At 44.6% G+C, this 16,123-nt stretch overlaps 1 protein-coding gene and 1 pseudogene across 1 annotated transcript in view; one reads left to right on the top strand and one right to left on the bottom strand.

Annotated features, from left to right (window-relative positions):
- The window catches only part of CUNH10orf143 (chromosome unknown C10orf143 homolog), a 32,036-nt gene extending 20,062 nt beyond the window's left edge, over positions 1–11,974 (top strand). Inside the window, exons 2-4 of the mRNA XM_050137657.1 lie at positions 3,069–3,230; positions 3,337–3,399; positions 11,414–11,974. Of these exons, the coding sequence (XP_049993614.1) occupies positions 3,069–3,230; positions 3,337–3,399; positions 11,414–11,443 (255 nt within the window). The 3' untranslated portion in view covers positions 11,444–11,974. The remainder of the gene's footprint in view (positions 1–3,068; positions 3,231–3,336; positions 3,400–11,413) is intronic.
- Positions 11,975–14,149: 2,175 nt separating this feature from the next.
- The window catches only part of LOC126498559 (nucleolin-like), a 42,179-nt pseudogene continuing 40,205 nt past the window's right edge, over positions 14,150–16,123 (bottom strand).

The raw sequence follows: 16,123 nt of genomic DNA, 5'->3' as shown, positions 1-16,123 counted from the left end.
TTAGAATTAGTTCTTCTGTAGTTTGTGCCCTGAAGAGTGTTCTGAGCTGGCATGGGGCACTTATCTGTATCCTCAGCACTGCTGGGGCAGAGGCAGGAAGATCAGTTCAAAGTCATCCATGGCTACATAGCAAGTTCAAGGCTAGCCAACAAGACTTCATTTAAAAAAACAAACATCCTTCTCCCACTGCAAAAAAGCATGTTAAGTTCTCTGAGCCAGCAGGTGTGGTGGTGCATGCCTCTAACCTTCCTCTCAGCAGCTCCTGGCTGCCTGTGCTGCCACCGTCAGGGGTCTCTGGGCTGCTGCAAGTATGCGGCGCAGTAGAACTCACACAGGCGCATCAATAAAACGTCGATTAACACGAAAAGGAAAACCCAACGCATTTGCTTCCTGTTTTAGTTTAGTGTTCTTTGTTTGTTTTTGATTTGTCCTGAATGATGTTTACATTTCAAACTAGTTTGAGTCTCTCTGGAGATAATCGTGTTACTGTTTCCTCATGAAAACTAACACCGATGGTGCTCATGGATTTCCTGGTGTCGAGCCTGTCTTTCTTTTCTGCAGACGTTGTCCTGGTCATACTATGATTTCCTTAATATGATGGGAGAGGCCATGTCTCTTCCTGTTTTGACTTTTTGCCTTGGTACTTGATGGTTAGTGTTGATTGTCAATTTGACAGGATGTGGAATCAGACAAACCTTCAGGCACACTTATGAGGGTTTTCTGGACTAGGTTAGTTTCTGGAAATGCCCGTGGTAAATCCAGTACTTAATCCCAGGTACCCATGGAGAAATGTCTCCTCGTTGAATAAACCCACTAGGTTTCAACAACCCCGACTCTCTGACGGGACTATTGGCAGTTAATGGTGGCTGTAGGAGTTGGGGGCGAGGTGTCGTTTTTGTCAGTGGTGTACCCACTGACAAGTAGTCTATGCACCAGTAAATAACTTCCTACCCATGCGCATGCAAACAACCCTAAATAAATCAAATGAAAATGTGCACACATATACCCTCAAAGACCTGGAAACTGGCGGGAGACTTCATGGAAAGAAGAAGGATTTTGGTGGGAGGAGTGGTGGGAGGATGAGAGCTGGTGCTCCGGACAGCAAAGCTGGAGGGGTCGTGCTATCAAAGCCCTTTAACACCAGGCATGTAACTAGAGCACTTGGAGATTGCCCTGCTGGGTTTCTGTCTTGTGTTCGACTAGGTCCATATTCCCCCCTTTGGGAATGGTAATGTCTAGTCTGTGCCCCTGTATGCTGGAAGTATCTCATTCGCTTTTTAATTTTACAGGGGGTTACAGTTAGGAGCTTGTCTTTAGTCTCAGAAGAGACATTGGACTTTTAAACAGGGTTGGGACTGAAAGCCTATGGGAACTAAATGCGTTTTGCATTATAATATGACCACAGGCTTATGGGGGCCAAGCAGAGGGATGTGAAGTTAGAATGAGAAGTGCTCCCTGGAGGCTCCTAAGTTTGAATACCTGGTCCTCAGCTGGCAGAACTCCTTGGGAAGGATGGAAAGAATGGCCTTGCTGTAGGAGGTGTGTCCCTGGGGAACAGGCTTTGAGAATTTAAAGACACATCATTTTAAGGTTTATGCTCGTGGTAAACAATGTAGAATCTGGGTATGATGGTGCATATCTTTGATTCTAGCACTTAGGAGGCAGAAGCAGGTGGATCTCTGTGAGTTTGACATTAGACCCCACCCTGTCTTGAAAAAAAAAATGTGTACTCTTAAGTTTCTGGCTCTTACCACCATCCTTTTGGCCTCTCACCCCCTGGAATTGTAAAAGCCCAAATAAAGTCTTCTGTTGTTTTTTTGAGACAGGGTTTCTCTGTAGCTTTGGAACCTGTCATGGAACTAGCCCTTGTAGACCAGGCTGACCTTGAAGTCACAGTGATCCACCTGCCTCTGCCTCCCAAGTGCTGGGATTAAAGGCATGCGCCACCACTGCCGGGCCCCAAATAAAGTCTTCTGTGAGTTACCTTGGTCCGTGTTTTATCACAGAAAAAGAAAAATAATTGATAAAGATGGTGATGATTAAAACATACTATATATTTGAAACTTTCAATGAATAAATAAACTTTAAGAGCAAATTAGGAATTATTAAATCAATGACACCCTAGATAACAAACATAGGTGGGGAAACTGACTTGGCAAGGACAGTGATTTACACCTGAGTGTAGATGCAGTTAGAGCCATGCAGTTGGAGCCATGCAGCTGGAGCCATGCAGCTGGAGCCATGCAATTAGAGCCATGCAGTTGGAGCCATGCAATTAGAGCCATGCAGCTGGAGCCATGCAATTAGAGCCATGCAGTTGGAGCCATGCAGCTGGAGCCATGCAGCAAATGTTTCCTGGCTTGGCAGGTGTTCAGAAGCAGGCCCATCTGGGTGGCCACCAGAGGGACATGCTGGCCCTGGGCTGAGGGTAGATGGGTGAGTGTTTACAGAATTCTTCCTGACTCTTGTCCAGGACAGGACGGCTCTAGGAATGTCCCTTGGGGCATTAGGACATTACTTTCTTCTGAAGTATTGAAGGACTATTTCGTAATTAACCTTCTTTAGCTCATGTGGATGTAGAAGCCAAATGTTAACTTTCCCCCATTACCTGGTTACGGGCTGTGTGTGCAGACTCTGAGATCAATAAAAGTAATTTGTTCTTCCATGCCAGTAAGAGAATTATTCACAAGTGAGCCATGCATACTGTGTTAAGAAAGAATGCAACTCGATGCTAAGGAAGATGTGTTGAAGCATATAAGTAGTTCCTTGAACAGAATTTATAGGTTTGGTACATTTTCAATAAACCAGCCACAATAGTTTATTACAGGAATTTCAGCCAAAATTGTTTAAAATGACTATTTTAAATCTATCAAGCCGGGTAACTACAGGCAGCTCTTGAACTAACAAGGTTAAGGTAAGTGATGGCTGTTAGTTCTGAAAGTCATCCCCACACGTTCTATAAGACTTTCCCGCTCCACAGGGGTCTATGTTGGGAGCCGAAGTTTTCTGAAAATAAATTCAGGCAGAGTGTTATATGTTGTCATCTGAAGTGAGATTTTGTGTTTTAGAAACGGGCATGCAGGAGGTCAGAAGCTGGTGGCCATGAGTACAGCAGCCACATGGTAAGCACCTGTGCCCTGCTGTCCTGGAGCACAGACGACCAGGAGCCACGGCCACAAGGCCCACCTGCACCGCGACCAGAGTGTGGCCAGGAGAGGCCGAGCTCAGTGGTATGTGCTTCCTCTTGCCACCAAACCCACTGCAAGCCCATAGAATTCGTTTAATAAAACCATGGTTTCCCTGTGCTGATGCACGTATGTCTGTTTTGTTTAATAGAGTCTGCAGAACGGCGGAAGGAGCTCAGCCCAGCCTTGCCTGAGATGTATTGCGGGGGAGTCTGTAAGTGTGATCTCACTGAGACAGAAATGATAGCGTTCTTCAACATCAGATCTGTAGAACAGTTAATAAAATCTGCAATCGTATATATAAGGAATGAGATACGTGAATAAAACTGAAGGCTGATTTGAATTTTTTTTAGCATTCTGTTGAAGTAAAAAAAAAATGTCCCAGCTTCAAATTTAGAACTAGAAATCACAAAGAAATATAAAACCCCCACTAAGAAGCAGTATTTGTGTGCGCGCGCATGTGTGAAGGTGCTGTGCGTAGATGTGGCCTCGAGGAAAAGAAGTTGGCCCTCTGCTTGTCTAAAGGACAGACCTTGAAGGTCGTCGTAGGGAAGAAGCGTGGCCTTATTTAAATTATCTCATCAGGAGTCAGTATTGGGTTTTCCTCATGTGTTTAAACTTTTCTAGTGTGTTTCCATAAACTTTACATAAATTGTAGATTTCTAAAGGAAACACAGTGCTCACACCATCAGTTCAAAATAAAGGGAGGCCTAAGACCGCCAGCCAATTTTCAGCCTCCACTGTAGGGCGGAATATCATAAAGCATATATTAGCATAATAATGCCTTTGTTATTAATTTTGAACTTACTCTAAGAACAAGTTAATATGTTTTTGATAACCTCTATAATTCTTGGGTTTTTTATTTTAAATTTGAACTCTCAATATTGTAATAAAATAGACCTGTATTTAAATTCCGCATAGAAACCGGGCGGATGAGCGTGTGCCTCAGTCTGAGTGTCGGAGATTGCCCCCCAAAGATCTTCAGAGAAGTGAATTGCTGTTCCCAATGAGCAAAAGATTGAGTCCGTAACTTACACGCATCTCCAGCTGACACAGGACTGGCTGCTGGGTTCTGCAGTGGCAGGCACTGACTGTCTTAGACAGACCTGATGCTCTGGCAGCTGCCATCCGCTCCAACCTGAGTAGCTGAAGTCATCAGACCCATACAAAAGCCAGCGTCAGTGTCGTGCCTCCTCCAGGGGAGTGTGCTTTGCCACTCTATTCTCGGTCTGCAAAGTTACTGTCAGATGTGTGCTGTATTTCTGAACAGTGCTCACATTCAGAATGCCTTCATCTGAGTTCAGTGTATTCAGGTTGATTCCCATGACTGCCAGATACCCGAGGATACAGCTAAGTCATACTTTTTGAGAATTGTGGCCCCATTGTAGTCAAATGACCTCTCCGGTTGTGACTGACTGGTTCTTTCGTGCCCCAACCCCATATCCTTGGGATATAGCTTTCAACCCCTCCTGTCTATCGGAGGCACATTTGGAAGTAGCATGAATTCCTTACACTTTGAGAGGTTGTGTTCTGGCATGAATGGCTTAAAGGGAGAAAAAAAAAAAAAGAATTAGCTCAAGCGCCTGATTGGATCATTTTGGCTAATATTCTGTTTGAACAACAGTACCTGTTTGCTTAGGGTTTTCCCTTCCTTTGTAATTCCCCAAGCTTGCCTCCTTTAGTTTCATAGGAAATGAATCTATGAGCAAAAAACCTACATTGATATGTAAATATCATTTTTTTGGTTAATGCTCAATATTCTTTTCATCTAAATTTCAGAAACTGACTTTAAAAAATCAGTTTCCCTTTATTTGTAGTTATTCTCAATAAAATTTTACCCAGGCTTGGGCGGTTTAATATTTACACCCACTATTTCTAAAAGTCTTATGTAAATAAAGATTGAAATGTGAATTTGAAAAGTCACACCTCTTGATATTTGAACAGACTATGCTGCGTATATCTTCTTTTCCTAATAATACGGCTAGTTTCTCTCCTAAGCTTTTAAAATAATAAGACACTTACTATTTTTATATTCTAAAACATCAAAAGGTTCAGTGTTAAATAAAAAGCAAATAGTGTTTTTAGAGATGCAGGATCCCAGGGAGCACTACTTAGCGGCAAATCACTGACGGGCAGCGACTGCAAACTTCAGAGGACTTTATTACACTCAGGCTTCTTCAGAGCCGCTTGGCCACATGCACAGGAGGGCTTTCCTGCCAGCTCACACTCCCAGCCTGACTCCGATGACTCCCCTGCCTCTGAGGGCTGCAGAGTCTATGTCAGTGTGGTTCTCATGGTATCCCTAACAGCAGCCCCATCCAGGTGTGCCTCTCAGCTTGCCTGGTGGCTTTTCCCCACAGCTGCTGTGTGAACTGAGCCTCCTGTATGTTTCTGACTGTAGTCTGCTGATCTCACTGATGCTTCCTGCTCTGAATCCTAGGCAGAGCTGTCTCTGTGGAGCATGAGTTCCTTGCACTTCAACTGGCTTTTGTTTATTTGCATGTGTATGTATTTATACATATGTGTTGTGTGCTTGCATGAGTATGGCACATGTGTGTGTGTGTGTGTGTAGTAAGCCCAAACTTGACACTGAGTGTTTTCCTTGATAATTTTCCACTAATTTAGTGAGGCAAGGTCTCCCCCTGTAACTGGAGCTCACTAATTCTGGGTAGTCTAGCTATCCATCTTGCCTCAGGGATCCCCTATCTCTGCCTCCCACGTACAAGGGTAACCAGTGGGCTATCACGACTGCTCGTCTTTTCCATGGATTCTGGGGATTGGAACTGAGGTCCTCATGCATACATGCTAGTGCTTTATCTGTTATGCCGTCTCCCAGTCTTCCGTCATGCTTTAGTCACTGGGTTGTTTCTCATGGATGCGTGGACCTTTTCTCAGTTATGTCCTCAGTCTCGCTCTGTACGTCTGCGCTTCAGTCTTTCCATCTGATCCATTCTAGTTCATTCTTACAGTGGTTTCCAGCTCAGTTGTGCTGGCGTGGGTTCTCTCTTTTGTCTCCTTGCCATAGTCTTATTATAGAGCATGAGCTGGCCTTGACCTTATCTGGTAGCCTGGACTGACCTCAGCCTCTGAGTGCTAGGATTATAGACCTGAACAATTGCTGACAATTTCCCTATTATAATCGTCACAGTTCACCTTGTGTTTTATATATATATATATATATATATATATATATATATATATATATATATATCTCCAGACCATCCTCTCTCAGCCTCTTATCAGCTACTTTCAGGGACTGGAATGAGTGTGGGAATAGTGTGCTTCTGTGGTGCACAGTTGTCAGGCTCCTGCCTTCCCTGCTCTGCCCTGCCCTGTCTTGCACACCCAGACAGAATGGTTGAGGACCGTTAGCAGCAGATTCCCTTTTGTTCCACAAATGACCTCATGCCGGCCTGCCGATGAACAGCTGACTTCTCTGTAGTCAGCTTGTCCATGGGAACACTCTTTGTCGACTGAGACCAATTAAGTGAGCCACAATGAGGCTGCAGGAGCTGCAGAATAAAGAGAAGAGGATCTGTGAGGGGTTGGGGATTATAATGTAGATCATGAAGGATGTGGGTTATAAGGCAGGTCCAGGAAGGGTGGGAGATTATAAGCAAGGTCCATGAAATGTGGGGTGCAGAGGAAGCCCTCTCATCAACCCTCAGTTCTAAGGGAGCCCTGAGTGAATGTGTTATTGCCATTCACTCAGGGATGTCAGGGGATGTCAAGGATCCTAGAGCCTTAGAGCCATAGAGAAAATGGTGAAGTCTTCTCCCTGGGAGTGAGACTCAGAGGAAAGATGGCAAAACCTTCTCATTTGGTCCATGTGTGGATGCTGATAGTGTGTGCAGAAAATGTCCTAGCCTTTTCAGCCCAGATATGTAGAGCCTGAACACTGCTCCCCTACAGTGACGACTTTGCTGAGTTCAGCAGGAGCCTGCAGCTTCTGAGCAAGTGGCTGCTGATACTTGGTCACCAGCGTTGATTCTGGAAGGGAACACACACGGGCTAGAACAGTGGCAAAAACCAAGAAAGTTATCAGAAAGCTACCATTCCAGGTAGTTTTGTTGTTGTGCCTTTGGTTCACAATGCCCGGTGTGAAAGAACACTTGGATGATTTAACATTCGAAAAATGAAAAAAAAAAGTGCTCATTACATTCTCCTATTAGATCCAGGTCCTGTTTATAGTAATTTCAGAGCTGTATATGAAAGCTCATTCCTTTACTCCATTGTGCTAGGTAGGCTGAGCCAGGAGGATGGTGGTGAATTAGAGATCCTGGCTGCATAGGAGTTCCAGGCCAGCCAGAACAATATAGCAAGACTCTGGCTTAAACACACACACACACACACACACACACACACACACACATCAAATAACCAAAACCAAACTGATAACTTATTTAGCAAACCACCATCAGAGTTTATCCTGCTAGAAACTGAACACTATACTTCATGGAATTGTTTCCATTGTTGAGGAGGAAGACAAGGACTCTTGCTGTGCCTGTTCTTGCTCAGTGTACTAGAGTTTCCAGCCAGTATAGTAAGACAAGAACAAAGAAACAATGAGTAGAAGAATTGGGAAGGAAAGACAGAAACACTTGCATTGTTGTTGTTTTCGGATTATATACATAATCTGTCTACATAAAATATCCAAGAAAGCCTGCAGATAAACTACTAAGCAAGATGGCGGAGTAGACAAATATGCAAAACCATAGGGTCATATTCACTAACAGTAATTTAGAAAAAGAAGCCCCATCCATGTTCTTAATTGTGCAGGTGGTTACTGTCATCATCCTTTGTGGATGCCAGTATTTCAATAGGCATCCTGCAGGGGATTTTCTATGTTGGCTTCTCTAAGAATGTCTTAATTTCTAAGTCAGTTTCAAAAGTTGTTTTGTTGGAACTAGAATTCTTGATGGATAGATTCTGTCCCCGAGGAAGCACTAGGAAGGCGCCCGGCAGTGAGTACAGCTGGAAACCCCTGGGCACGGGTCCATTTCTATCCCAATACTAGAAGCAAATAAGAACGTGAGGCCCTTGAGATGGTTCAACAGGTAAAGGAGCCAGCTGTCAGTTCTGCTGACCGGAGTTCATCTCAAGACCCACATAAATGTGTGGAGAGAACCTGCTCCCCAAAGCTGTCCTCAGACTGCCACATACACATCATGGCTTGCACATATGTGCACATACAAAATAAATATCCTCCAAAACTATCTTTCTTGCTTGCTTAGTGAGAATAGACTGGAATTTTGGTTTATTTTTCACTGTTGCTTTAGATTCCCTATGTAAGTCTTAGCAACAGAAATAGGCTGTAGCAGGGTTTCTTTTGGGCCACCGGCCAGCTCCCAAATCATGACATGACAACTGAGTATTAGTTACAAATGCTCATCCTTATCTTGTGCTTGTCCCGCTAGCTCTTATAACTTAACCTGTTTCTGTTCATCTACATTTGCCTCGGGGCTTTTTACCTTTCTCTCTGTGTGTCCCACTTTCAGTGCTTCCTCCATGCCTGGCTGGCGGGCGACCGACTGGCCCTAGATGTCTCCTCTTATCTCCCACGTTCTCTCCCTCTCCTCTGTTGAACCTGCACTCCTCCTCCTCTTCCTCACTCTTTTTGCCTGCCACCCCTGCCTTTCTCTCTACTGCCTATTGGCCGTTCAGGTTTTCGTTAGCCCAGTCACTGGCCTTAGGCAGGCAAAGCAACACATCTTTACCTAGTTTGACAAATGCTGCATAAGAAATAGAACGCATCCTTACGTAGTTAAAGTAACAGTCCACAGCAGCAGGCTTCCTGTTTCTTTGTGGTAAGACGCACTGCCAAGACACAGCAAACCCTGCTTAAAGCCCTTGACTTCACCAAAGCTAGGACCCAGGGAGCAGAGCATCCCCCTATCAGACATGCCCCTGGTGTTGTGTGTATGTTATTTGTGAGTCTCGGAATCTCAGGGCTTCAGCCAGTCCCCACCCTAGACTGTCCCTGTGCAGATCAGGCCATGTGACCTGAAAGACACTGAAAAGCTGGGACAAATGTGGAAACTCAGGAGGCAAAACTGGACATGGTGACACCTACCTGTAATTGTAGCACTTGGAGTTTAGAGGCAGAAGGCCCAGGAGTTTAAGGACAGCCTTGGCTACATGTGGAGCTGGAGGCCAGAATAATTTATATGAAACCGTGTTTCCATAAACAACAGTATTTAAAAAAGGGAAAAAGAAATCAGGAGTGAGCTCATAGGTGGGGATTAGGGATGGCATGAGGGAAGTCTGAATGGACAGTTCTGAAGCCTGCGGGTCACTGTGCTCACATTGATGACCTGTCTTGGTCCCTGAGTCTATGCATTCTGCCTGCAGCCTGTCTTCAGTGTGTACAGGACCATGGGAACACGGCCTGTATGTTCTATAATCTTGTTTATTCTCATATGATTGTCTATGAACCTGGATATTCTTATAGGATATTCTTTTATGGTCTTGTATGTGTTTGTATAATCTTAGATGTTCTCCTATGATCTTATATGTTTTTTATATGTCATTATTCCATGTTATATGATTTCATGTTTGTGTATGTTTTTATATATTCATCTATGATCTTGTATGTGCGTATATGATGCTCTTGTGTGTTCTTATATGTTCTTTTATGATCATATATGATGTTCTATGATCTTATATATATTCTGTGCTGTTATTTTTTGTTTTTTTATGATCCTGTATATTCTATGATGTTCTTTAGATGTTTTTCTATGATATTGTATGTTATTGTTTGTGCTTATGACTATCTTCTATGATGATATATGTTCTTATATTCTTCAATGACCTTGTTTATATGATCTTCTATAATTTTGCATGTTATATGTTTGTATATATTCTTTATGTCACGTTCTCATGTTTTCATGTCCTCACACATGCTTTTATGTGTTCTTGAGTGAACTCTCTACCTTTCCCCATCATGATTTATAGTGTCCTCATGACCTCAATGAGCTTGACCTTCTAGACAGATCATCCAGTCTTGCCTGTGTGCCACATGCGCACCAGGCTCCTGTTTCTGGTTCTAGAACATTCTGACCTCAACATCGTTCTCACTGCCTGGGATGTCTTCTGCATCCTAAGATAGACACATGTGCAGTCCTGACTTTCATCGCACTTTGTTCTCATGGCCCGGGTGAGCCATGAGCCATTGGTATAAAATGGGTCCATGGCCACCTCCCAGTCTTCTCCAAGCAATGTCTGAGTCTTTCCCATTGGCAGCACTTGCTTTCTGGAGGATGGAGAAAAGCCTTGACTGGATTGTCATCCCCTCATTTCCTGACCACCCAACATTCTGGGACCTCAGTTCCTCGGGGAACCCATTAGCGTCTTGGTGTGGACCTTAAAGGCAGGAATACCCACCCCTCCTTAGCCTGTGGCTGGAAAGCACACTACTGTGTCAGTGCCTATAGCCAAGTGTGACAGAGACTCTTGGATGTTGAGGGAAACTCCCGCTACACAGCAGTATGGCACCTGCCCACTGTCATCCTCAACCATATCATTCTCCCATCAGCTTTTGTGGGGATATGGAAAGAGGCCTGCTCCAGGAGGGTGTGTGAGGGGCCCTGCTAGGGACCATTGTGATCCTGGGCTACTTCCAGATGTCCACATGAGGATCAAGCCATACTGCTGTGACTTTGAATCCTGATTCAGTATTTTGACAGTGCATTTAAAATTTTATTTTATGGGTAACTGAAAGATATTTCATCCTTTTTCTCCAAGTAATAAAGAATGTAACATTTGTTAAGAATATTCTATGACTAGGCAGCTTTAGAAATATTTTACCTTAATTACAGTGCAGTACATGTTAATACATCTGTAAGTTGTGCCTTAGAAGTCATGACAAGACAGGACCAGTATCCCACCCTGCATTCCCAGTGCTTGAGAAGTAGCACGCAAGAGCTAGCCTAGTGTGTATGTCTCTCTCTCTCCCTCTCCCCCTCTCCTATTGGTATATTAATTATTATTATCTTATTTTTGAGACAGGGTCTCACTCTGAAACCCAGACTGGCCTGGGAGTTATTATGTGGCCTATGCTGGCAGTGTGCCTGTCATAGCTTTACACGTGCTGGCAGGCATGTGCCGTCTCATCTGTCTTAGCCCAGTTATTATAAATGGTGTCCTCTGTGTTGGTGACTATGTAGCTGAAGCCTGTTAATGAGTACAGGGTGAATCGATACTCACAGTATCTTCTCTCACCATTGCAGGGCCATTTTAACCATACCGCGAATCATTAGAAGATGCAAATGGGAAGAAGGAAGATTCCAGTTGGGTTTGAACCCCCATGCGACAGCCAGTGCAGATACCTTCCAGCTGACCTGGGTGCCCGCCTGTTCAGATGACAGCCAGGGCTTCCTACAGGGGTTGTTTGCCTCTCAGGCAATCCCACTCCCTCTGCAGAAGGCCAGGAACATCCAGAGTGTGGTGGCTCATTGCAGCCTCTTTTCTAATGTTTCTGCTGAAGAGGAAATCATCTAGAAGTCAACCAATTCCATATCAAGATGCCCAGGGGTTTTGGAGCCTTGTAACTCGTGTAATCACAAGGCACAGCTGGAGATCTCGCTGCCTTTGGACTTTGGGGCTGTTCTGGACATAACCGGGGCTGTTCACATACTCTTTTTAATTAAAAAAACTTATTTTTATATTTAAAATGCTCTATAATCCTGATGTGAATTTTGCTAATTGTTAATATCCCATCAAGCCATGTAATTCTCCAACTTTAGTTTGAGGGACAGAACCCCATTGATATTAAAATGGAATTGCGGACAGCTGTTGGGTTTCAGTGTGTTTTGTAACTCTGGACACTAGCCTTGTTTTCCCTGGATCAGGATGCTTCGTGAGCCGTCCTGTTCGCTGGGTCCTAAAGAAATGTCTGGAAGCTGGAGGCACCCCAGCCCTTCTGCCATGTGTCCATAATGTTCTTTACAGGGCTTGTGCTCCCTGCCAGGAACACATGGAATAGCCCAGTCCGTGCTAACCCTGGCGTGTGGTCATGTGAGGCCCACACTGTAGAATGGGAACAGGGGAAGCCAAGCTCCTGGAACTAGTGTGGCGCTGTTTGTGAGGGAGATGCTCCGGCATGGCAGGACATGGCCTTTAGCCCTGGGAATACGCCAGACTGCTCATGGTTGGGCTTGGAGATGACAGCCAAGACTGTGAGAGACAGGTTGTGGTGTGTGGCCTCAAAATGTCGGGGCTTTGTTGTAGTTTGTCTTGTTTTTGAAGAGCTTTAGTTTCCTCAAAAAAAAAAAAGATGTTAATTTTTATGAACAAATGCAAAACTCCTAAGTTCCCACTTTCTTTGTACCTGTGAACCCTAACCCTAACTCCTGGAAAGGGATGTCCGCATCTTTGTGCCAGGCATTCTGGTGCTTGAGAAGCACACAGTTTACCCAAGCATTTCTGTGAGCCCAGCAGACCCTCTGACATCTTCCACCCCGTGAGAAACATCCCTACTCCATGTTAGAGTCCAGAGGACTCTGATTCTGTCTTTTCCCTACTGAAAATGTCATGAGTGACCTTCAAGAACCACCTTAAATTTTTTAAAATTACATTTAGTGCATCTGGTATGTGTATGTGTGTGTATGATGGTGTGTGGTGTGTATGTGTGTGGTGCGTGTGGTGGTGTGTGATGTGTAGTGTATATGCGTGTGGTATGTGCATGTGTGTATGTGTGGAGTGTGGTGTGTGTGTGTGTGGTGGTGTGTGATGTGGAGTGTGTATGCGTGTGGTATGTGCATGTATGTATGTGTGGAGTGTGGTGTGTGGTGGTGTGTGATGTGGAGTGTGTATGCGTGTGGTATGTGCATGTGTGTATGCATGTGTATGTGTGGTGTGTGTGTATGTGTGGTGGCATGTGATATGTGTGTGGTATGTGTGCGGTATGTGCATTTGTGTTTAGTATGTAGTATGGTGTCATGTGGTGTGGTGTGTATTGGTGTGTGTGTGTGGTATATGGGGTGATGTGTGTGGTGTGTGTGTATGTGTGTGTGGTGGTATGTGATATGTGTGTGTGTGTCTTGTGTGTCCGGAGTATTTGTGGAAGTCAGTGCAGGAGCCAGTTTTCTCCTCTCCTGTGGGACCTGGAGATCAAACTCAGGTCAGGCTTGGCAGCAAGCACCTTTCCCCACAGAGACATCTCTCCAGCCTATGAAAGTCTTAGAGCCTCTTTCTCCTCATCTGTGTTGTGGTGGTGGCACACGGGATTTTCCATCAGCATTGAAGAGAAGATAATTTTATACATGGCACGAAACTATACATTCAAAATGTATAGTGGCTAGCTCTATCTCTCTCTCTCTCTCTTTTTTTTTTTTTTTTTTTGAGACAGGGTTTCTCTGTGGCTTTGGAGCCTGTCCTGGAACTAGCTCTGTAGACCAGGCTGGTCTCGAACTCACAGAGATTCGCCTGCCTCTGCCTCCCAAGTGCTGGAATTAAAGGCCTGCGCCACCATCGCCCGGCTTACAATTACTTCTTATACTAAGGCTGCACTTTTTTTTTAGATTTATTTATTTATTATGTATACAACATTTCTTCCATGTATGCTTGCATTCCAGAAGAGGGCACCAGATTTCATTATAGATGGTTGTGAGCCACCATGTGGTTGCTGGGAATTGAACTCAGGACCTCTGGAAGAGCAGTCAGTGCTCTTAACCTCTAAGCCATTTCTCCAGCCCTCTATCTCTCTTCTTTAAAAGTTTAAATGACTCAGCCATGTGGTGGTGGTACATGCCTTTAATTCTAGCACTTGGATGACAGAGGAAGGTGAATCTCTTAGTTTGAGGCCAGCCTGGTCTGTATATAGAACAAGTAAGACACCCAGGACAGCCAGGGCTACACAGAAAAACCCTGTTTCAAAAAAACATAAAAACAAACACGTTTATATGAATATCCAGTCAAAATCAGCATGGTGTCTCTTTTGAGATGTTATCGACATAGATTCCAAGTTAGATGACATGGCCGTCTGTGTACTTACTGTCTTGCAATGTCCTCAGGAACTCTTTCAAATAAAGAGGGAAAGACAGGAATGGAAGAAATGTTTCAAACTTTGTTCTCTGTGCTTGTGGCTTGACATCTCTGGTCCTCCTCTGGCAACTCAGAAGCCTCCTCTACCTCCAAAGCCTCCCTGGCCTCTGCCACCAAATCCCACCCCTTTCTCCCACTAAAGCCACCTTTACCTGTAGGCTTGGCCCACTGCAAGGTAACTTTGTTTCCATCAATTTCACCATCTCCTATGGCTTCCTTGGCAACTTTTGTATCTTCTTCACTGTTGGAGTCTATAAAACCAAACCCTTTGGGAGACCCAGTCTCCTCACTGGTGGCTATTCTTGTACGAATAGAGCTCTCAAACGATTCTCTTAAGATCTCTCCAGTGCTTTCCTCCAACAGACCTTTCACGGAGTTTTGGATGGCTGACTTTGGATCCTTGTGATTCCAGCCTGATCGTTCTGTACTCAGTCTCCATTTTCTTCAGGAGTTTAAAGCTTTAGCATCTTCAGACGAAGCACATTCTATCAATGCATGCCCTTTAGATCTGTCATTTGGATGCTGGGGCACACTGATAAAAAGTTGCTTTCTCAAATGCTTCCTAGAGTGCTTCTTCTGTCTTGTTGTAGGAAAGTTCAATCCAAAGTTTTGTTTCACTCCAAGTGCTTTTCTTCCCAGCTCTCTCTTGCCTTTGTCCTCTCTCCAGGGTAGGAGAGTGAAAGAGATCACCCATCAGCCTCTGCCCGCTGCTTTGATTCAGGTTCTCTTGGCATCAGCTTCTGCGTTGAACTTGGGAGTGATCCTTTTACTTATCCTAACACCCTTGCTGACCAATCTGATCTCCATGGCGTCTTCCAACACTTCATCCTTAGCGATACTGAAAGATGGGTTTTTGACTAAAAGTATTTGTGCAACTCGAGCTTTCTTAGTGTCTCTTTTTGTTTTTCTACTTCAATTTTATTGCCAAACATTTTTTTTTAAACCAGTGAGCGCCAAGGCTTTTTCTCAGTCTTTAGCAGACTTAAAATCCATGTAACTGAATTTCCTATTTGTACCAGTTCTGGCGTCCACAACAGCAAGGTCAGCTTTAGCAAAAAGTCCACTGGTGGCAACTTTCCATTCGGCTGCAGGTTTGCTGGGATGAAGGTTTCAGCGAACAGGTTGAAAGGTGTGGTTCCCAGCCTCCCACTTTATGTTTCTTGACTTCAGGAGCTTCTTTTTGGTCATTTCCTTTTCTTTTCTGTTTTCCAGTTGCTGCCTTCACAGGCTCCTGTCTTCCTCCTCCTCCTCCTCCTCATCATCATCTTCATCCTCCTTCTGGTCACACTCTTGGCTTTCATGGGAACAGCTTTCACAGGAACTCTCTCCCTTTGGCCCGTGTGATCGCCATAGCGTCGTCTTCAGGATCACCTGTCTCCTCATCATTCTCCTCATCATCCTCACCCGCATCCTCCGTCCTCTGCTGCTTTCCCTGGTTTCACTGCTCTCACAGCTGGCCGCTCAGACGAATCCTCTTTGTCACCATCCATCGTCTCATTGTTGTCACCGTCCTTACCGTCCTTACCCCCGTCACTTTCGTCCTCTTTGGCACTCTTGTGGTTCTTAGCCACCTTGGCTGGAGTGACAGCTTCCCTTTGCTAAACAAGGTTTGCTACCGATGCTTTTGCTTGTGCGGCAATTCTAACCTTTTTTTGTTTGTGAAACTACTAGCTTTGTTGGAGCTGGGGCAGCCTTCCTGCCTTTGCTTCGGAGGGGTGACAGCCTCTTCTCCACTGCTATCTTCTCCATCATCTTCTCTGGGGGAGGAGCCATGTTTTGGGAGTTACCTCAATTTTTTTTCTTTTTAACTAGCCCTTGTGAGTTTCGTCATGATGGCAGGTTATGACTACGGCTTGTGTGGCCAAAAAGCAGCACAGAAGAGCTTAGGGAAACTC

Source organism: Alexandromys fortis, unplaced genomic scaffold (assembly GCF_014885135.2).
Source record: "Alexandromys fortis isolate MF-2015 unplaced genomic scaffold, M_Fortis_MF-2015_v1.1 scaffold_3, whole genome shotgun sequence".
Classification (NCBI taxonomy): Eukaryota; Metazoa; Chordata; class Mammalia; order Rodentia; family Cricetidae; genus Alexandromys; species Alexandromys fortis.
Note: the sequence above shows the minus strand (reverse complement) of the source record. Positions and strands in the feature narration are given on the sequence as shown.